Source organism: Rhinopithecus roxellana, chromosome 8, assembly GCF_007565055.1.
Source record: "Rhinopithecus roxellana isolate Shanxi Qingling chromosome 8, ASM756505v1, whole genome shotgun sequence".
Classification (NCBI taxonomy): Eukaryota; Metazoa; Chordata; class Mammalia; order Primates; family Cercopithecidae; genus Rhinopithecus; species Rhinopithecus roxellana.
In genome coordinates this window covers 66,278,492-66,301,791 of record NC_044556.1, presented here as the reverse complement: position 1 = coordinate 66,301,791, position 23,300 = coordinate 66,278,492, and the positions used below count along the sequence as shown (strand labels likewise).

General features: G+C 34.9%; 1 protein-coding gene across 2 annotated transcripts in view; it reads right to left on the bottom strand.

Annotated features, from left to right (window-relative positions):
* Positions 1 to 411: 411 nt before the first annotated feature.
* Positions 412 to 23,300, bottom strand: part of ESRRG (estrogen related receptor gamma) — a 226,144-nt gene continuing 203,255 nt past the window's right edge. For both annotated transcript variants that reach the window (XM_010366505.2, XM_010366471.2), the window contains 2 exons: positions 16,069 to 16,338; positions 412 to 4,360 (listed from right to left, as the gene is read on the bottom strand). In XM_010366505.2, coding sequence (XP_010364807.1) covers positions 4,116 to 4,360; positions 16,069 to 16,338 — 515 coding nt within the window. In that variant the 3' untranslated portion in view covers positions 412 to 4,115. The remainder of the gene's footprint in view (positions 4,361 to 16,068; positions 16,339 to 23,300) is intronic.

The window sequence follows — 23,300 nt, the reverse complement described above, 5'->3', positions numbered from 1 at the left end:
AAGCGCATGATTTAATTGTTGATAGAGGGAAATAATGGGTATCTCTAGCAGGTTTTAATATGATCTTAAAATAGGGGGAGAGTTTTCTGTTATGACATTGACATAGAGGCGATGATTTTGAGTAATGCAGGATGATGTGGAGATGCTTTAAGATTAAATAAGAGCTATATAAAGGCTTGTCAGAATGAATTCTAATGTGCCATGAGACACTTTGCATACTCTTAAATATGCAAAATGTCTCTTGGCACCCTAGAATTCATTCTGACAAGCCTTTATATAGCACTAATTTAAACTCTGACTTTATTTTTAGGGAACAGGTACTCAGAGATACTCTTTGAATGGAAGCAACAAAGGGCAGTGTTTGTCGATTTGGTTCTTTAGTGGGGAAAAAAAAGAAACACAATACAAAAGAGCAGTCAAAAGTGGAAGCTTGTTTAATATTGCTCTACCATCATCCTGAAAGGCATAATAATTTGAGTTACACATCTGAACTGATTGGAGTTACAGAATCATATCTCCTTTTGCATTTAACAATATATACAATATAAAATAAATACATTTACACAAATGGACATTTGCTGGAGCACACAGTATGGTACACATCACAAAAATATACAATTGATTGCTTTACAGATGTGGAGCCCATCTACAGCTATAGACATGGTTTTATTATTATTATTATTATTATTTTTACTACTGGCTATAATGCAACTCCTGGATTATTAGAAGCAGTTTAAATTTTTTGTCCTTTTACGATCTTTGCACATAAGACTGCCATAAAATGTTTTCCTAGGCAGGTAAACAGAGACGCTTAAATAATTAAAATACAATCACCAACACCCATTTTCTCTTCTATAAGAAAAATAGCAGTTTTAAATTTTTTATATCTTTTATGTTATCATTTAAATGCAAAATAGTGGAATAAATACAACAATCTGATCTGATTGAAACACAAGTGTAACTACAAGGAGTCACACAATCATATTGCTTTAAATAAGAACAAACCTAAAAGAAGCAAAATTAAAATTAAAATCATATGGCTAAAACATACACCTTTATAACTTTCCAAAACTTCACATTAAGTAAATGGTCTTGCTTGAAACTTGAAAAGACTTCCCTCTAGTGAGGTTTAAGATGAGCAATTACCCTAAAGCCCGTGCAGTTCTTTCTAAATCTACATTTTAGTTGTATTTCCTATTTGTGAGATACTTACTCTTTTGTAATGCTGAGAGTTAAACTGAAAACTAAAAAATTGTATCTCGTTCTTTGAACGTATCTCCATCTCAGGTTTTCAGTTGGTTGGCTCTTACTTCTGAAGCCCAAGTACTTCAATGTGATACAGTGAAAACAATGTATATATTGTATATATTTTATTTATATATAGTGTAGTTGAATAGTAGCAACTTAAACCCTGCACAAACTTTCTGGAAAATAATCTTTTTAAACATTTACATATATAAATAATCTTATAGAATCAGCACCTTTTTTTCCCAGGAGTTGTATTTTCTGTTGTTATTTTTAAAGGGATGTGCCAATTTCTGAACTCCTATCACAGCTATAAATTTCAAGTTATTGACCATCTGAATGAATTGCTAATGATGATTTATCTAGAATCACACTACAGTCACTTCTCTACTGAGAAACCACAATCTACAATATAGTCCCATATAGCTAATGATAGATACACAGTATTCCTAGCACTGGGTTGATGTTTCATCAACCCAAGGTATTTTGTTTAAAGCACACAAAGTAGCAATAGTTTTGGAAACGAATCTGCACCAAAAAGTTTTGCAACAACACAGAGCGAGTTAATAACAACATCTGAGAGATGATTGAGCAAAAGCCATATATACAGCATTTAAAAATTAGACTTATCTATATTCTTGAAATATTCAAAGTTTTATTTCTAAGCTATACATTGGTATTCTATAATAAACCATTAGAGAAATTATTCCTTGTTTTGAAAATATTATTATGATTTTGATGTGTATCTGTTCATAATGAATACTTGTTTGGAGTTTCAATCTCTTAATTAATTATTAGGAAGAACCTTATTACTGGTAAGGAAAAGAATATACTACTGTAGTCTCCTGAGGAATTGTACATCCAATATTGTCTCTAATTCTACCCTGTGTCTAAAAGCACACACCACAAGAATCCAAACACCACAAGAACAAGACAACAGTCTTTGAATGCAACATAAAATTCAGAAAAGCACAGCAAACATGAAACATTGAAAAGCTGAACTACATTTCTTTTGTTTGTTAGGATTACAATTTTAATTACATCTGTGTACATAGAATAAGACTGTTCACATAGTACAGGGAGCAGCTACTAACACTGGTCCATTGGTATAGCATTTGATGGAGGTTACTGTTTATTGGTTATTCAGCGACTGTAGATTTTGGGGCATCTAATTGATTTCTTCATTAGATTACACCTCTTAACAGTCTGGAACCTGACTGACTTTCATGCTGTGACAATACTGGTTGAAAAGCACATATATTGGCTTAGCTCTTGGTAAAAACTGCAGATTAATTTAAACGAACATTTCTAAATGAATAAACTTATATGGATTAGGTTTTAGAATTTGGTCAGGCGTTTTCTGTCTTTGATGATTTTGTTTTTAATTCTGGCATTTGCCTTATTGCCTCTTAAATGAATATTGGCTCACAGCTCCTTCTGAGACAAGGTCTGTAACTTTGCAAACAGGCAGTATCACATTCCTAACCACCGTGGCAGCTAGAAATCATATGGCAACTGTACCTCCCAAGTAGAGAGGTGCACTCCTGATAATTCTACGGATCTATATCTCATGTGCAGTGCTTATATGTGTGACTACTCAGAGTCACTGTAGGTGTAATCTAATCCTTTGTGTCAGTGAACATTTAGGTAAACTGGAGCTCATGTTAAGAAACTGATGTTTGGGACCAGACTGGCACACAACATAAATTGCATCCGTGATAATATGCACCTTCCCTTCAACTATTGCTTGAGTAAGTTAAATTCCCATATTAATAAATGGCTGAAAAGTGGTAAAGCTGGTACAAAAAAATCTCCATTTGTAAGAAGAAACAAAACATTTTTAAAAATCTTCCTTCAGGATTCATTTGTCCTTCATTATTGTTCATAATTGTTCAAAGCCAGCACAAAATTGCAGTATTCTTATTTCTCTTTAGTATTGCATGAATGAATAAAGCTTAAACTATTCCCTGAAAAAGTTACATAGTAGCTAAACTAACAAATACCTGGAAGACTTGAAAAAACAATTAAGGAATCAAATGGCTGTAACTGATCTAGATGGAAAAGCAATGATAAGAAGCAGCCGATGCAACGTTGCTTAAGTTGTCTAATTAGAGGCTGCTCCCATGAAATCTAATACTGCACTCAGTCAATTCGTATATGTTGCACTGTACTTTTAGGTACGTTGGTTCTCTCTCTTTGATTCCTTAGTCACTGGGGACGGTATGGTTCACAATAAGTTCACTGGCATCCATATTACGGATCTCCATCCTTTGGCAGGGCTGGCTTCCATCTCTTTTCAGTTAGAGACCTCTTTTAAAAGTTCAGCAGCAGAAGGAAGAAAAAGAAAGATGGAAAGAAGATCAGAAGGAAAGGAAAGGGGAAAGGGAAAAAGGAAAAAAGGGAAGAAAGAGAAAGGAAAGGCAGAAGGAAGGCTTTTTATTTTTATTTTTTTACAACTAAAGCTATTTAAAATTTAGAAAACAGGAGGAAGATGAGTAAAGGGAGGAACAAGAGTAGCAAAGGAAAGAAAGAAGGCAGGCAGGCAGATGGGAAGAAAATAAAGGAGAATGGGAACTAGGAATGAAAGAAGCAAAGAAATAAGGGAGGGGGAAAGAAGGAAGGGAGAAAAAATAAAGAGGAAGAGAAATGTGGGAAGGAAGAGGAAAGAAGATAGTGGAGAAAGTAGAAAGAAACTCATCAGGAAGCTATGGAGGGATCTGAAAGCTGCTTCATAGTCTTGCTGCTAAATTGTCAGTGCAGTCTGTTGATTTTTGATGTTGTTAACTAAACTCTAAGTTTCTTCGACGTCACTCTTGGGTTTATTTTCCCTTTTTCAACATGAAGGATGGGAAGGCCCAGGGAGCTTTTAGTCAGACCTTGGCCTCCAGCATTTCCAAAAAAAGTTTGTGCATGGGGACTTTGCCTTCTAGTTTGATGTTGTAGAAATGCTGCACGGCCTTGGTAGAGGTCTGCCTCAGGAGTGGCAGTGTCATCAGCATCTTGCCAGCTCGACGAGGGTCTTCCATGTGCTGGCCAGCTTCATAATCCTGCAGCGCCTCATGTAAGACATCCTGAAGCTTCTGAACGGCTTCAACATCTTCTATGTGCATGGAGTCTGTGCAATGAAGCAAAAGATATAAGTAATTACATTAATAATAACAAACCTATGTAGACTAGAGTTATAAAATTAGTTATTCAATTAATTATTTTTGAACTTCCCTAAGCTTGCAACTGTGATTTGTTCAGAGTCTCACATTTCTTCAGTCTCTGTTTCTTCCTAAATTTCCCTTCAAAATGTCTAATACGAGCTTAGAAGATGGGAATTATTAGAAAAGATCTATGATTTAAAATGTGTATTTTTCCTCCTCAGGCTGAGCAAGAGAAGGCTTTCTTTTAACAGATTACAGTCTTGACTATTTTATTCATTGTCTCATCCATGTATATATTCATACACCCAACAACCAACCATGGAAGGCCATCTATTAAAAGTATTATCTTAGTGTTGTGTGGGGGAAGGTTGTTTAAAATTCCGATCTTGTCTGGAAAAGCCAATATTTCCCAAAGAGGGGAAAAAAATTGATGACTAAGTTCCTAAGAACTCCATGTGAATACACTGAATCTAGCACTGTACAGAAATCACAATACAGTATTTATCCTTTTAGGATGTTTAATGTTGTAGTATCAGTTCATTAAAACGTCCTTACATAGTCTACTTCCCTGATGAAAAACAAATGGTGTCTTCAGATCACTGAGTTCTGAAATATTTTTCACATTTGTAAAGGTGAACTTTACCCTTAAATGAATAATTTGAACATCTAATTCCATCAAGCAAAGAAAGGGTTAACAAGGTTGCCAAATTATTCTTGTGAGAAATGTGAGATGTGGGGAAAAAATAAAAGTTACAGCTCCAGCTCTAAAGCAGACACTTAATTATATACAAGTTTGAATCATTTAGCACGTTTTATTGATTCTGATGACAGTTTATCTGTTAATTACACATAATGGAGTCTTTGGGGGATTCTTCATGTTTAATAATTCCAGTTCTCTGAGAATGCTGAGCTCTAAGATATATGTAGTTAGCCTAATCTTTCATACAATTCAAACATAGATCACATGAACAAAAAGAGAGAGGGAATGTAATTTAAAAGCAAGTGGCTAAACATATAATAAAAAAGAAATATGGCAAAATAATTAAAAGATAGATATAACCAGTAGCATGTTTTGAAATTTATTCGTATTTTGTTTAGTCTTTTTTTTTTTTTTTTTTTCATTTACATTGTCATTTTCAATCATTCCACCACATCACTGGTGAACTGATCACTATTAACATTAGGTAGTTTAACGACATCTCTTTAAAAAAATTTGAATAATCTGGAATAAAATTGCTTATAAGTATTTACTGCTCAAGACTCAATTTCTGCCTGGCAGAGCAAAAACAAGGAATTTTTCCAAAGTGGGAAATAGTGTTGACAGTGTGCCCTGGAGCGGGATTCAAGTCACTCCCCAACATACGCCTGGCCTTTCCCTGTGGATTATTTCTACCCAGCTTCTCTCCAGTCTGGTTCCTCTCAGCATGGCAATCTCATCCACCTCCTATGGTGCTGTCTCTTAGAAACAAACACACATACTTTCTAAAGTTATCTAAGGGTTGGTAATGTTAGGGACAGAAAAACATTCATAGAGATGATGGCAACATGCTCTGATACTCTTTCTCTCTCTCTATTTTTGCACTTAAGTGCTACCCGAAGGAAAAACGGGAGGTATGGGGAAACACCATGGTGAGTCTCTAGGTACACAAAAGACTGTAATAAGGACCTTGTGCATAAGGGAACAGAGACAAATTGGATTTTCTCAACTTATGCTGGGTCTAATAATTAGCTCTCTACATGAAAACAGAGTAAAAGATGGAAGGAGAAAATGGGAATTACACTCTGCAGTGACAAAACAAACTTGAAATAACTATTTTCCAACTAGACCAAAAACACACCAGAATAAAAATAATACATTTACCATTTATTAAGCACCTATTTCAGGTGAATGTGGCCTCATTTTACCTCCCCAAACCCTAGAAGCCAGGTGGCACTGGTAATATGTGTGAGACTCAGGTTTAGACTCAAGATTCTTCAAATTAATAATGCTGCTAGAATATAGAACACTAAATGTGCACTCCCTTAAAAAATGAGATGAATTGTCCTCTAAACACATCCTGTTCAAACTCCCATCTTCATCAGCCATTCTTTACAACATTCCTAATGAAGACATTGCCAGTCATATGAAAAGTATGTAGAGTATTCTCCTTGATAAAAGGCAAAACTAATTATTAATTTCTTCTTTAAGTTTTCCTAAATCTGTCTCCAAATTCTATCATTTGGTCCTGTTTCTAACTACTAGAACAATACAGGATAAATTTCCTTTTTCGACATGGCATATCTTTAAACTCTTGAAGTCGGCTACACAGTTACCTCAGCCCTACCCAAAGTCTTGCCTTTCCCACTACTCTTGCCCAGCAGGAGATACATTATAGGCTGTCATGGGAAATGAGGCAAGAACAAATAGCAGAGAGATATGCTCACAAACAGCAATTAAGACTTCAAACTATTCTTTAAAGGATGTGATTTAGAATGAGAGATTTTAAAATGATTTAATCAAATTACTATGATAATTTAACTTCCCATTTACAGAAAAGATTCTAACTCATTTTAGCTTTACCCGTTCTGGATCTGCTAACACTTAAAATGCAAACTCACTAAATCTGAACTATTTAATTAGACAATGATTCAGCTGGCAGACTGCTGAAGAAAATATTAATCTCCATTAGGGATCCTAGCTCAAGTTCTGGATCTGTGGTTTTAATCTCTGTTTTGTTCTTTTGGTTAAATTTACACATTGACGCCAGGCTCAATAGAACTGGCATTAATGTATATAATTATTTCATTTTCATTGTTCGTGCTGGTTTCTTTTTAACTGTGCTTTAAAGGAAATAGTTCCAGTATTTGTGCTAATGGGAACCAGCTAAACTTATGGATATCATAAGTTTATAAACTAACTAGACAGGACAAGGCTACATGTTAAAAACAATGGGTGAGTTTCTTAAAAATCTTGGATACTGGGCCCAAGTCTAGATCTATTAAGTCACATACCAGAACTAGGATATCAGTGTTGCTAAAAGTCTAGGTAGTTCTACGGCCAAGCCAAGATTGAGAACTACTGAATTAGACAATAAGACAAACAAATACTATTCCAAAATCATCAATATTTCAAAAGATAACCAGAGTGTATATAACACACATACTATTACCTATATATTAAGTCTAACACCTAATAATAAAACAGAACTTTATCATAACTTCCAATATTTTACTCTGTGAAAGGGATCCTAACAAAATGTGTCTAGTTCAGATCATTTACTTTGGGAAGATAGCTAAATATCATCATCCTTACAGCTGCAAATTTAATAAGACTTAGAGCCATTGAAAAAGAAGATTTTATTTTTATATCTTCCCTAGAATAAAATATTTCCCTTCTCTATGACAGAAAATATTAATCATTGTGTGCACAGACATAGTTAATCCAAAATACGTAAGTCCCGCTTGGGAACTTTCTTCAGGACTTTTAGACCATTCTTGGCAATACTTTCTCAAGGGTGCCAAATCTCATTTTGAATATGGAATTGAATATTAGATACAGGCACAGTATATTCAGATTTGAGCCTAATATATAACATAAACCAACAGTCAGTGTAAAACTTTTCTGTGAAACGCAGGACTTGATTTTCTTTGATGTTTGTAAACTGCCTACATAAAGATGGGTAGTAAGGGAAGGGTGAATGGGACTCTCTGCAATCATTGAATGAATGAAACAGAATGTGATGGACAGAATAGAGAAGTGGGAAAAGGTCTATTTTCTAAAACAGAATTTGTATCCTTAAATTTCCATATGCAATATATATGGCACCTAACAGTGGTTCTTTGGGTAGCAATTGACTAGGGTACTGAGGAACACTGGTTGATTACCATTTGAAATTGACTCTAAATTAACAGAGATAGTAGAATTTTTTTAGCCTCTCCAAATGTTCACATAAAAACAACAACAACAACAACAACAACAACAACAACAAAAAGCAACTGCATGGCAAAACTAAAAACTCAGGGACATTTACAGAAAAACTGGGTGACAGGGTATTCCCAAAATATACATAAATTCACACACACACATACACACACACACAATGAGGTCTATGTGTCTCTGCATCCCCAGATCTGTACTTATGTAAACAGATGATGTTGGCCTAGGAAGAACGGCCAACCCTGGAAGGCATCTCAAGTGCCCAGGTTGTAATCTGATTCTAGGCTTCAACCAGAAAATATTTAAAATTAACATAGAATATTTTGTCACACCAAATAGAAAGGATATCATCTAGAACTACTAGGTATTCAAAAAGATTTCAGAAGCCAACCCAAAGAGGTTCCCACTGACAAAAATGGGACAATTTTAACTTCAAAAAGGATTATAATTGAGACTGATTGAAATCCATTAAATATGTCTGAATACTTGTGTTTATAATATTTTTTCAATAGGACACCAATTATTTACTCTGAAAGCTGGTAAATAAAGAGAAATAAGAAAGCACTTACACTACTTTTCCTAAACAAATTGTATCGCTGGTAACCAAGTAAGAGATAAGAGAAAGCATTGCTTTATACATATCCCACCTACTGAATGAAAAAAGAAAAGAAAAATGACAAAATTACAAATCACTATTTTTCAACCCCCAGTGATTAATAAATTTAGGTAATGAATGTCAACAGTTGCTAACATCACAAAAAGAGAAACAAACATTATGTATCTTGCAATGAACACTACATAACTTATAGGTGCCATAGGGATATAACCTGAGTCTGATTAAGTCTCCAGATCCAGTTGCCAATTTGCACAAAATGCAACGGGCAGAAAAAACATGATGAACTTCTCCAAGACTATGCAATCTTCAAAATCCAGACAGTGGAAAACCCTGTAGGTCAAATGCCCTGGCATCTTTAACTAATAAATTGTAGGAAAAATAAAATGAAGGAGGAACTTTAGAGTACTGACTTAAAAATTCATCCTTTTTTTAATGGGTAAATGAGCAAGACTAAATTGTAGTAGCTAAGTATACACATTTATTTTTAAAAAACTATAATAAAAGGAAGTAATGACTATAAAACTTAGGATAGGATAGTGATTACTTTTGTGGCAAGGGAAGGGGCTGAGATAGGAACGAGACACTTGAAGGGCTTTCAGGGGTTACATCACGAGTTTTATTTTTGATCTTGCTCATGTACTCATTGTGGTAGTCTGAAAAATGGCCCTGAAGATATTCAGGTCCTAATCTCTAGTACCTGTGAATGTACCTCCTATGGCAAAATGAACTTTGTAGATGTGATTAAGTTAAGGATCTTGATACAGGAGATTATCCTAGATTATTCAGGTGGGCACTCAATGAAAGCAGTGTCCTTGGAAGCAAAGGAAGAAGAAGGCAATGTTACCACTGAAGAAAAATGCTACTCCTGGCTTTAAAGACGGAGGAGGGTGCCCTGAGCCAAGGAATTCAGCCCTAGGAACTGGGAAAGGTCATGGAAACGGATTCTTCCCTAGCGTCTCCAGAGGGAGTGAACCCCTGTCCACACATTGTCTTACACCTAGTGAAACTGATCAACATTTGACATCCAGAACTGTAAGAGAATAAATACGTGTCATTTAAAGCCATCAAGTTATGGTCATTTGTCAATGTAGCCTAAGAAACTCATACACTCATTAAGGTCTATATTTTTGTGTGTTTTCTTTTGCATTAAAATGATATAGATAAAAAGAAAGAGAGAGAAATTTCTGATGGAATGGTCTCTTCTAGAAAGTAATGAATCAAGCAGAATTCTATGGCGGCTATAGAAACAGATGGCAGAAATATCAAGGAAGCCTTTCACATATTAAGTAGGGAGCTGAATCAAAAAAAAAAAATGTTTAGGTTTCTTCCAACCCAGAAACCTTATGATTTTAATATTGAAAATAGTAATAATAATTCTGATTTTTCTGCTTAACCATGGTGACAATAAATAGAACTTTCCACTTCAGAGCTCTCCATTAAGATACTTTTAGTTTTTTTAGAAGGCCTGTTTTCCTCATTTCTTGCTGTGGCTAAAAAGCTAACTTTCTTTGACATTTACACCAGCCACACAAATCACTCTGACTCTATTTATATAAAATGTTGAACCACAGAAAACCTCCGTGGTCGTGATTGTAGTTTCTTTTCTTCAGGCTCCTTACAAGTCCCAAATTAATGTTTAAATTGTTATGTTTACCTTGCATAATGGGATTTACCTGCTAGATCTTTTCTATTTTTCTGTAATTACTTAAGGCCTTCTGTCTCTCTCTCCATATCTTATACTTTTCCAGGGGGGTTCTAACTCGTTTTGCCAAAAGTCATAAGGACAATTACAGTATACTAGGTAAGTGAATGTTGATATCAATTTGGTTGGTGAAGAGTTCAACATTTCACAACATCATAGATGATCTGCACCATGCTAATGACCTTTTGTAACAGAGCTCATTATCTTAAAATATATAGATGAAAACAATGTTATGTTATAATCATTTCCTGGAAATAAGCAACTGCAGAGTATTTTATGTGCTTATTGCCCAGATAATAAGCACATATTACCCAGGTATTTACTCAGGTAAATATCTTTGGAAGGCCAAAGCTATTTGCAGCAAATATTTCTGATACCATGCCAAGACACAGTGATCATTGAACACGAAAAGAAACATTTAAGAGTCAGCTTTTATGTTTTTACCTTAAAGTTACAATACTGTAATATGTTTAAAATTTAAGGGTTGTATTAAATTTAAAAAGCTAACTTCCAAAATATATTATTCTAAATAGAATTAAAATAATTCAGTGAAGGCAGACTTGAGTAAAAACCAATGAAAAGTAAACTAGGAGATGGAAGGTCATAATTTTGATTTCTTATTTACCTGATAGTATTACTTATGGTTTGTTCTGGGTAAAAATCAGGAACAAAGTTCTACCTGCCACACAAAGCTTACACATATTCATTTCTCATAAAACGTTCCAATATCTTAGTAAGCATTTCATGTCCAATTTTGTTTGTCACTTTCTTGGGTAGTTTTATAGTCTTCTAACTCCTAGAAGATGGCAAGATAAAGAAAGTGGGCATGACATTCTCAAATTAAAACTACTAACTTGGGCTCCCAGATGTGAAATTATAATGGGTAAAGTGTTCTGCATTAATCCTTTTAAAAATATGTATATAATTATTTGTGGAATAGAAATAGCTTGTTGATAGCAAAGGACGGAAGGTCCCACCTTCTGCCTCATAATAGCCATGCATGATTATCAGCTTTCTTCACATACCTGTAAAATGATATTGGACATGCCTACTGCACAGGTATGTTGTGGAAATCAAATAAGATTTCCTAGAAGAAGCTGAAAAAATGAAATGTCTACAGAAAGATTCTGAAAAAGGATAATCTCTTGACCAGCAGCTAAAACTATCTCCAGAATATCAAATCAACTAATTTAGCCAAAATTTTGTAAAATTGACTAAGGCCTAATTTTACTTTACACACATACCCCACCCCCCCCCCCCACACACACACAACATTCACACACATATGCACCTATATATATATACATGTATGAAACCAAACTGGCCACCTTTACTTAAAAGTAATAAATCTAAAATTTTTAGGCCATTTAAGGTATATTAGACATTATTTAATTCACCTGCCTTCTTTTACAGATGAGAAAACAGTTATGTATTTAAGCAACATATTTTCAAAGGAGGTGAAATTTGTAATTTGAGAGTAGAAAACATTCCTCTTTTTAGGTAAAATGTGTATATATAATATAATATGATATATATATATATATGCATGGCTGTGTGTATACATATGTATATATATGTGTGTGTGTATATATATCCTAAACAGAAGGTATTACTATTTAATCGGGGGGCTACTAGGAAAACCATATCTAAAAAGGCTCCCCTAATGGAGTGGTAATGAAAACACACTAAGCCAAACCTATATGAGGGTCCAAATACCCTAATTAAATATAGTGCCCATTTCAGTATCCTACAGCAATCATAAACTTTCTATACCTTGAAATTATACAACTCTGCATACATAACCAATTGTCCTTAAGAACAACAGAATGCTGTCATGAGGTCATTCTAGCTATTTATGATTTTAAATTGATAACCAAATCATTACTTGTAGCTTGATATCAATAGGTGCTATTATTCTGGAAATAACATGTAGAAGTTAAAAAGAAAACTCGACTTGAAACATGTTTATTCTTGAATGGATTAGGCTCACCTGGCTTCAGGCTGGGGCGGGGCAGGGGTGACAAAGACTGGGATGTGAGTGGCAGATTTAGGGACTGAAGGGCTTATGACTTGAGCAACAGAGAACGGTCAGACTAAAGTGATTCATTAGCTTTAACTGCTTTTCATCTTACAGTATATAATTTCAAACAAATTCTTAACATAAGAATCAAAAGATCCAACGAAGAGAAATAAATCCCATCATATAATCTTACTGAGGTGCTTATAGAAATATTTTACTACATTTTCTAACACAGAGATGAAATTAATTATAGAATCATAGAATTCCAGAGTTGGAAAGAATTTGATATTAGTCAAACCTCTTGTTACATACATGAAAAAACTGGGGCCTAAGAATTACAATATTAAAATTGTGACCTAGAGTTTTCTTTTAAAATTCAATTGCACATAGATATATCAGGGATGCAATAATTACTCAAGAGGTGGTTAATACTCAAAAATAAGATAATGTATAGCTTAAAAGAGACTGTAAGTTTCTTATCTTCAAAAGTAATTGAAACTATTATTTAGGGTTTTCAAAGATTTGAATGTGAAAACTGTAGAATTATAACAGTTGATAACATATTGTTGTTTTGGCCATACAGATGAAGATAGAGTTTCCAGTGATGTTCTGGTGTTATAAGTATTCCTGAATTCACTTATGACAGAAACAAAGCTACAAAAAATATGGTGGACATCATCAGGAAGCCTGTTTTCCAAGCACAAGCACAACATTTATAGTTACTGAATGAAGACCGATGTTTAAAATAAGCTAAAATTTAAATAAACAAGACAATGGTTGTTAACACCTACATCCATGCAGGAAAAGCTAAGATATCTACTTAAATTACACTGAAATAGATTTTCATTTTTGCACAAAAAGTTACTTATGTTAATCTGGAATTCCTAAACACACATGCACGTGCGCGCGCACACGCACACACACACACACACACACACACAGAAACAACAACAACAACAACAAAAATAGAAGCCCTTTAAGGTGTCTAAAGTATTAAAATATTTTTATACTGATATGTGCATGGGCAGTTTAAGAAACCTACATTGGATCGAAGCAAGTTTGAGTCTACACTCCATCCTGGATCTACAACTTCATTGCTGTGCTCCAAATAACAGTCAAAAATGGAATAAAACAACATCATATTAACAGTATCAAAGAAACCGACTTTCTGAGTTGTTTGCCCCAAACTAAAATGATGGGGCTTGCAGGTTAGGTGGGTGAAGAAAAGGCCATAGTTACACAACACAGTAGAGGTGGCACAATTTAGAGATTAAAATAGTCCTTAGAGTACTTAATCAGTTATTCTTTAATATGGACTCTGATTCAATTGATCTTTCTTGGTATTGAGTGACTAAATGAAAGATGGAATCCCCTGCAAGAATATTTTGGGACCGAGACTTTTTTTTAGAAGAAGCAATGGTACTCAACTACCATGATAAGAGAAGAAAGGGGAGCTTATTGACCATTTCTGACTTTAGACGTGAAAAATAAATGAACTAATTCTTTAAACACTTTCCAATCACCAGTCACTGCTGTGAGGTAGTCACTTCCTCTCCCAGAAGTAGAATATGTGGATTAGGACATTTATCTATCAGAAATATTAATGTTTATACTTCTAAGCAACAGAGACAGAAAGACTGCTACTAATTCAGGTACTCTAAATTATAATACTTAGTTATAAAGTATACATCCAATATCTAAAATTATATAATTTTAGCAATTTTGTTGATAAAATTTTAGCATTGCTCAGCATTTATGGTTAGTTAATAATTTTAAAAAGCAATTTGAAACATAAAAGATATAGCACAGGCTTAGTATATTTTAAAAACAATTAACCAAGTAAATGTTTTAAATTAGAATTGTTTCATGATTGCCAAATAAAAATTTTTCCCAAAACCACTGTTGTAAAATATTTCATCTAATTATGAGAGATGGTATAATGTGAAGTCCATACAAACTAATAAATCCTCAGAAAATTTCTACCCCATCTCTCACTTTGATCTTCTGGAGAGGAAGGGCAGGGGATTCTTCAGGGTTCATAATCACAACGTCGTCTGTCATAAGAAATCATATTTTATAATTGCACAGAAGAGTAGAAGAAGAGAGGCACACGGTTTCGTGAGGAAGAGGGTTATATTCACAATTAAAACTGCGAAATGCTAAACTCCATTATGAAGACAAATAGGAAAGTACAACTTCATTGTTGAAAACAATTTCCCTCCTATCAGTCCAAGGATTCATGCATCAATATTGTAGATGAACTGTTAATTACAAAATCAATTAAAAATTATTTCTAAAAACAGTCACGCGTCCCTAGCTCTCATGGGGGCAATTTGGGCAGAAGGTCTCATCTCACTAGGACCGCGCCAAATCACAAAGTCGTCATCCACAAGTAAGCAAAAGCAATCTGGTTTTTCATTTTTCAGCGCGGCTGAGCCCAGCCTGAGATTGATCGTCACATATGGCCCCAGAAAACAAACTGTCAATACCTTGAATGCTGCAGAATTTGAACAAATAGCCGTCCGCCCATTCAAGCCACTCATTGCATCCCATTTAACAGATTTTATTGACAGTTTCCTTCTTGTAATTAAAGGGAAAACTACTGGCCGGCAACCAAGATAAAGTTCAAAGATAGGGTCAAAACAAAAGCAGATGGAGGGGCACGGTGTGACTGTCAATGGTACATAGCATCAGAGCATGTTATTGACACACAGGTATCTAATGATCGGCACGTCATTAACGAGGGATCTATCCTGAACTTTATGCAAATGCTAAAAGAGACTTAAGACCATAATAAAGCATTAAGAGAGGCACAAAGGGAAAAACAACAAAGCACCAACGATTTTTACTTATTAGAAGTTGCTCTCTGGTTTAGCACGTTTCGGTTCAAATGTAAAGAACAGTTATTCCCATAATTCTTAACCCTTACTGCATAGACAGAATTTGACTTCTAAAGAACTCCAGAATGTAAGAAAACAGTGTTGTTTGATAACCAAAACTCAAAGCAACACTAAATATATTTTCCCAATTGCACAATTTGCATTTTTGAGGGAAAAATGGTTTGTGTGTTTCAACAATTCCCTTGTTTAACTTATGCATAAAAGACAATGGAACTAATTTTGTCCCAGGAGTGTCCATTTATGCTATTCCCAAGAGCTTTTGCTTTGCTGCAATCCAAATTAGTAAATGTATTAGTTGATAAAAGTTTCAAAGCATTCAATAAGTAAGTCAAATGAAATTAATTCCCTTTAAGTATATTTTTCTTATTTCTAACTTTTCACTAGAAAGCTATACTGATTACAATTTTGCTGACTCATACAAAACTTACAAACTAGATCTTGCAAATCCCTAAAGAAGTTTAGGAGAGTGGTAAAACTGACATATTAAAAAATGTAACAATGACTATGTCAGTATGCCAACCTGAATTAGCAAGAGCTATAGCTTTGAGGGTGACAAATTCTTCTTTCTCCAGCTTCATGCTCTTGTATTTCTTTACCAGCTGCAGGATAGCATTATTTAGATCAAGAAGGCCTGCTAATTTGGACTGGTCTTCGTCCATTATATAATCGTCTGCATAGACAAGTTCATCCTCAAACGAAAGAGATCGGTATACGACACCAAGGATCAAAATTTCCATCCAAGCACTCTGCAGAAGGCTCATCTGGTCCGCCAGGGACAGCGTGGAGAAGCCTGCATGGAAAGATGGGCAGATCAAGTTACTTTAAAGCCATAATTTCATAATGCAACATTAGTTTCATATGGTAGCTGGCTTCTGCATCAGTGCTCAAAATTATGCTGAGCTTTGATTAGAAGCTCCTAAAATTTCCCCTGGATCACTTTGAGAACAGCAAAGTGAAAGTTATAAACCAGTTTCTTCAATTTGTGGGTATTTTCTATAAGTTTCATAGACACAGCTTAGGGGAATATTATAGAGATGTTGTTTTCTTTCATTCAAGAAGAAAATACCATGTAATCTTTAAATATACTTGATTTCTGGTTGAAGTCTTTAGGAACCTCTTATAAGAAGTCAGATTTTCAACTATCTCATCTCTAAAAACTACTATTGGAAAACAACATAAAAGTAAAAAAAAAAAAAAAAAAAGAAGAAGAAGAAGGAGAAGGAGAAGCAGCAGCTAAAAATAAAAGGTAAACAAACAATTTAGGCCATAGAGCTCAGCACAACTTGGAAACATTTCTGTATAATATTAATAGTTACAAGCACAACGGATGATGAGTTACAACTAGGTGAGCCTTCTTAATTGGCTATTTCCCCTCACTGCTATTTAACATGAATTTCTTTTAAAATTAGTGATAATTGGTATAAAAGAAAGTGGAAAACTTAGCAGCCTGGCCTCCTCACCAAATAGAAAAGCCCCATTCACTATTGTTATTAAGATCCAATTATTTAAAAAGTTAAATATAAATAAAGGTAACAGGGTTTGGTGCAAAGGAGTCAGATTCTGAATGTAAATACTGGCTCCACTCAGCTACTGGCTCCGCTCAGCTACTGGCTCTCTCACCTTGAGCAAGAGAAATTAACTTGTATCTTAAATTTTGTATTTGGGAAATATAAAATATCACCTACCTAAACATTCGGTTATAATCTGTAATTCAGTAAGTGTTGCTGTATGATTAATATATGTTATTTTTATCTGAATTACCTATGTGATCAATTCTTTTCTGCAAATCTGCGATGCATTCATACATGCATATTTAAAGTTCCTCTGAGCTTGAGAAAACATACGCAAAAAAACTAAAAAGAAAATGCTGTTCAATAGAGAAAGAGGAAGCAGTACAATTAAGCCTACTTAGGAGTGAAGATATATATTTATATATCAGAGGAACTAGATCTGTATTCTAAAGTGGATATCTGATGATCAGAAGCTTTTCCCAAGTCCTAAAAAAGAAATGTTTCTTAAAACTTCACTTTTATTTCCAAGTGTCTGCCTAAGACTTCTAAGGGTAACTACCCACCTCATGGCTTCTGAGGACAGTGGTACCATCATTTAAGCTCCTGCCACCAGTAATTCTACAGAAAGGAAGGGCCGCTTTTAATAATGCAACTTAAGAAATCTATTGTTTGTAATCCCAGCACTTTGGGAGGCCGAGACGGGCGGATTACGAGGTCAGGAGATGGAGACCATCCTGGCTAACATGGTGAAACCCCGTCTCTACTAAAAAATACAAAAAAAAAAAAAAAAAAAAACTAGCCGGGCGACGTGGCTGGCGCCTGTAGTCCCAGCTACTCGGGAGGCTGAGGCGGGAGAATGGCGTAAACCCGGGAGGCGGAGCTTGCAGTGAGCTGAGATCCGGCCACTGCACTCCAGCCTGGATGACAGAGCGAGACTCCGTCTCAACAAAAAAAAAAATAAAAAAAAAAAAAAAAAAAATAAGAAATCTATTTTTACTCCCTTTCTAGACATTATTACCCAAATCATAAATAGCCACTGGTGACCAAACTTTTTAGGCTACTGCTTATGGTCACTGTTGCTGTCCTTTTCATTCATATCAAATTGTGCATATCCCATATGATATTAGCACAGTAAAGAAAAGGAAATGATTTCCTGACCTATTGGTGAAAAATAGTGGTTTGCCATTTGGTACCATTAATTATAAGTGCTTAATGAAATCATCGAAAGGGATGAGTCAAGCTTTTCTTAAGGGAGTCTTTAAGGTATATATAAAAATGCATTTCTTTTTGTTTATCATGGTGCTTACATGTTATTTGACAGGATTTATTTTGGACTGGCTGTGTAAGTTTTTTCTTATTCTGTTTTTCTCATTGCGTTTGGGGTTAAATTAATAAATATCCTCTTAGAGATATAAAAGCTGATAACATTTTAAACAGCGATTCAACAGAGAAAACTAATTATTTAACCTAAATAGGTTAGGCTCCAGATGCTTTTAATTTCAGCAATGTTATATTCACAACAAACAAACAGAAAACCACATTGCTCTTTTTTCTATCCCCCTCCAAGGAAAAAAGGTGCAATGCAAATCCAAATATCGACCTCAAGAAAACATACTAAGTAAAAATTTCTTGTGTAAATTAAAAGAAAAAATCATCTGGAAAGTTATGAGCAAAAATGAATGGGTCTTTTCAATTTGCCTTAGTTTTCTTGTTCCTTTTCATGCTCCCAAGCCGCAGTTTTTCTGCAGCAGCAGATGGACAGAGTGTGTAGCCCGCAGCACCTTCCTGTGACAGCCCTATTCTCCCTCCCAGACACTGCTGTTAGTAAATAGATTTACACATTCTCCAATCTCCACACATCTTTCTGCCGAATAATTAAAAGCAGGATGATTAGTTTATTGAGTGGAAGGAGGAACTTTTTTATTGAGGTCCATCCACGATTTTATCAGGGCCAGCACTTTTACGGTTGTCAGGGGGGTGCAGGCATCCAATTTTTCTTATCTGCCTGATTAATACAAACGCTGTTTCAGGACGCATTAATTAACAGATACAAATCTACGTTCTCATGGAAGGATCAATACGGAGAAGAAAAGAGGCATCAATGTGAATTTAGTGCTGATGATGGAGAAGGCACGCTATCGACATTTACGTGCACGGAAACTTTAAAGTTGTACCGGGCCCCCTTTGTCCCTGTGATTTACAATTAACAATGTTCCAGCCATAACAACATTTCACACACTTCTTTAGGGTTTAATTAAGCAAAAAACAATAAAATTTCATTTTTAAAGTTGATCCTGCAATTTAGTTCTTCTATATTGATGGTTGTGTGTGCGTATGTGTGTGCGTGTGTGTGTGTGTGTTTATCCTTCCTGCAACCCTAACTTTTTCCTTTCGCTTCTCTGTGAAATAAAGAGAAGGAAAAAAGGGGAAGGAAAAACTCTCCTTTTTTGGTCAGGAAGCATGGGGAGATGGATATGGCACAAAAGGTTTGACACGTTTGCTTGATTGATATCCTTAAGTATATTTCAGCTGATTAAAGGAAGTATAATTTTTGCAAATCCAAAGGAAAAAGGACAATCTATGCTTACAAAATAAAATAAAAGTCTGAACGTCTATCTTTTCTTGGTCTAGAAATTGCTGGCTCTCATTTTAACCCTTTCCTACCACACCACTGCAATCTGGAAGCTAGTACAAAGAGCTCTCCTGTCCAAATGCCTGAGCAGCAGTTAGACAGCCTTGTTACAGGATAGTCACGTTCATCTGGTCACTAAGGAGGAGGCCAAATACATAACAGAAATTTTATCTTAATTACATAAAATTATTTTACCTTTTCTTCAGGAGTATTAGCTATGTTGCACATACATAAAACACATGGATAAAATAACATTTTTATCAATAGACCTGAGCAATGTCTAAAATTCTAAATAACCAGGGCCTAAATGAAAATGCACATTTTAATAAGCCGAGTTGAAGGAATTTTCTTAAAACATAATTGCTCTATTGGCTTACACATGCTTGTATCCAAATGATAATTACTTGTTTGTGTTTTTATCAGGCATTGAACAGTATTTTATAGCTCTTGGGCTATGAGTTAGAGGTCTTCATCATCTGTAATATTTAGCTATCTTTGGAGAGAAACCTCTTTCCCAAGTGAAATAAAATATGCTTCGTAGTTGTGTCGTTTGAACTTCATGTTTTGTACATCCTGGGACCTTAATCTTTGGTGTGTGACAGGTTATAGTTTTAAATGTTCAGCCGTATTACAGCTTTTTAAAATACACTGATACCATGGCACATTTTTTCTTCCCCAGCTACAGCCCATTCCGTGCATATCACTGACAACTCGGATCTCTCTTCATCTCTGTCCTAGAGTCAGTGCCATTTAATGTATCTCAGGCATTTTGCTTGCAGAATGACTCTCTACCTTGACCCGCAGTTAAATAGCATGTTTATCTGCAATACAGTGTGCTCCAAATAAACCAGATGACAGTTGGGAATAACATCATTTGGAAGGATTGAAAAGCTTCTCAAGAGGCAGGTACCCCTGAGGTAATAGGCTTGAAGAAAGCATGTTTTGTGCCAACCGTCTTGCCTTCTTCTACTGGAAACTTCGGAGGTTGACAGTGGTGCCATGGGCACTCGTCAAGCACTTTTTTTTTTTTTTTTTTTTAGCCTGGCAAACTGATGCACTTTGCAGTCAACTTACAAAAAAGGCTAAGCGTTTGAAAGTGTGAAGGGCAAAAAATATCTGACGGCTAGTCTTCAAAAATACACTTTCATTTCAGAAAGCATAAATGTTTATTTCCCGAACAGAGTGTTGACAGAAATAGGCTGCAGTGCAGGCATTTGGGTTTAACCCCTGCTAGGCATTTTCTTCTCGGCTGCTTTCTTGAAATAGAGGGCAAGCATTTTAAATCTTCAGGGCATCCGTTAATATCAGTTAATCATGGCATTGATTTGACTGATCACAGTTTTTGAATTGTAGTTTTCCTGTTCCACAAAAAAAAAAATCAACATTTTTCAACAAATAGCATATCATACTAGAACTATAATTACGCCATAATGACTCACTGAGATCACAAATGAAGTTCATTTTGAGAAGCTGATTGAGCAATGCAATGTAAGCTAGATTCTTTTCTTTCCTGTACAAATAAACCTGATGTTTACAAGACTCAGAGAATAAAAGAATAACAGTGGCACTAACATTTAGTTTTTGCTACCAATAGACACACAGATGCATAACCCTTGTTAGAGATAAACTTATCTTGTATTTTTAAGCCAGATGTTCTTTTCACATATGGGGCAGACATATCACTTTGTCTTATGATTCACAAAACACACAGCTCAGGGACTTGTAGGAAACTTTATACGTATATATATATATATATATATATGTAAGTCATATATATATATATGTAAGTCATATATATATATAGTCCCTTGCAGGAGACTTTATATATATATGCACACAGATTTTTTTTCATGAACTGGAACTCAGTAGGAGCTAGAGTTAAACATCTACAGATGGTTAACTGCAGAAGTGAAAGCTGGAACATCTACATGGTGCTATCAGAAGCATTTTATTTAAAATTTATTTAAAATTTTTCTTTAAAAGGGATGATAATGATTATATTATGTTTGTGCTTAAGCTTTAGATACAATACCTATAATACTCTTCTTTGTACCTTTACTCTTTTGGGCTGACCATAATCCAGATTTCAATAATTTAGATTCAATCACAATTGGGTGAAATGTAAGAGTAATTGACAAAAATGGAAAATAGCTCCCTTGCTAGCTAATTTAATCATTTGTTTCAACATTTGTTGATTCCATAAGAAATCTATTTCTTTAGCTCTGTTTTTATACTTTAAGTAGGTTTCACATTGATTTTATGGAACTATTATTTTAAAATAGCGGTTAAACAAGACAAGTACATATTCCCAAAATCTAAAAGGCAGGACTCAGGTTTTAATACAATTTTGTATATAAAGACAGAAGTGACCACCTTCTATAAAACTGAGCAAATGATCTAAGTAGTTGTGAGGAACTAAAGGAGAGGAGAACAGAAACGCGAAGGTAATATCTACCAGTCCAAAACAGAATTATCATTGTTAACTGAATTTATAGGTCCAATTGACCACTGACCACTCATGCTGATTATATAAACAACCAAATGAGTTTACAATTAGCCCAATCATACAAACAGAAATTGAAAACATGCTCCCACAGAAGTGGTGAACTGCTTTCTTTAGCAATTATTCCTGGTTTTCCAGTCAGCTTGCTAGAAAAATTTAAAATATAATAGCAGCTAAGAAAAAATATTTCAAGTGACAATACAGGAAAGACTCAATATGATGACAAGAGGTTTTGTTTTGTTTCATTTCGTTTCTTGTAAGTGGGTGATTTTTTAACAACTGCCAACCTACTTTGAAAAGTACTAGAGACAGGGCCGATGAATGCCTAATAAGAATGTAAAGACCATCTATACAGAGTGTGCAGTTCCTCTTTGGAAGTCCTTACTTACTCCTACTTACCTACTACTTCTGAACGACTGGAGAGGATCTGAAATAATTCCCTTAGCTTTTCCCAAGCTCCCTCTTACCTGACCTCAACTTTACTTCTCTTGTCCTTTCATCTAAGCCAAGAAGAAAGAAAAATTGTTGGAGGGCATGGAGTCAAGTATAGGCTGAGCTGCCTTAAAGAGGGAAATCTAATGGCTTTCTTTTCCTACAACCTTTATTTTTTACTAGTTGAAAATAAGTTCTGCCTGGAAAGCTCTCTTTTTTGATGTGACTGAAATTTGTTTGACCATCAAGAAAAAAAGAAAGCAACGCCATATAATGTAGGACTCTAAAAAATATCTTTAAAAAGGGCATTTTTCAGTTTCACTTTGGAATTAGATGGATACTGAATAGGGAAAAATACCATTTGGAAGCTGCACTTCTGATCTGAAAGAAAAAGGATCCATGCTTGAATCTGACTTGCTTTACCAATGCACTGGTAGAACCAGGTCAAGAAATATCATAGAGTGCTTCAGGAAACCGACCAGTGGTCCATAGAAAACCAGTCCCACTTTGGAATCAGATGTCTAAACACTATCCTCTTCAGGAAATTTTCAAGGGGTCCACATCAAATTTGGTCTAATAATTTAAAATTCAAGCCTCCAAAATAAACACATACAGACTCTATGTTGAACTCTGGAGAAGGCTGACAGACATTTCAACAAGCCTTTAAAGAGTCT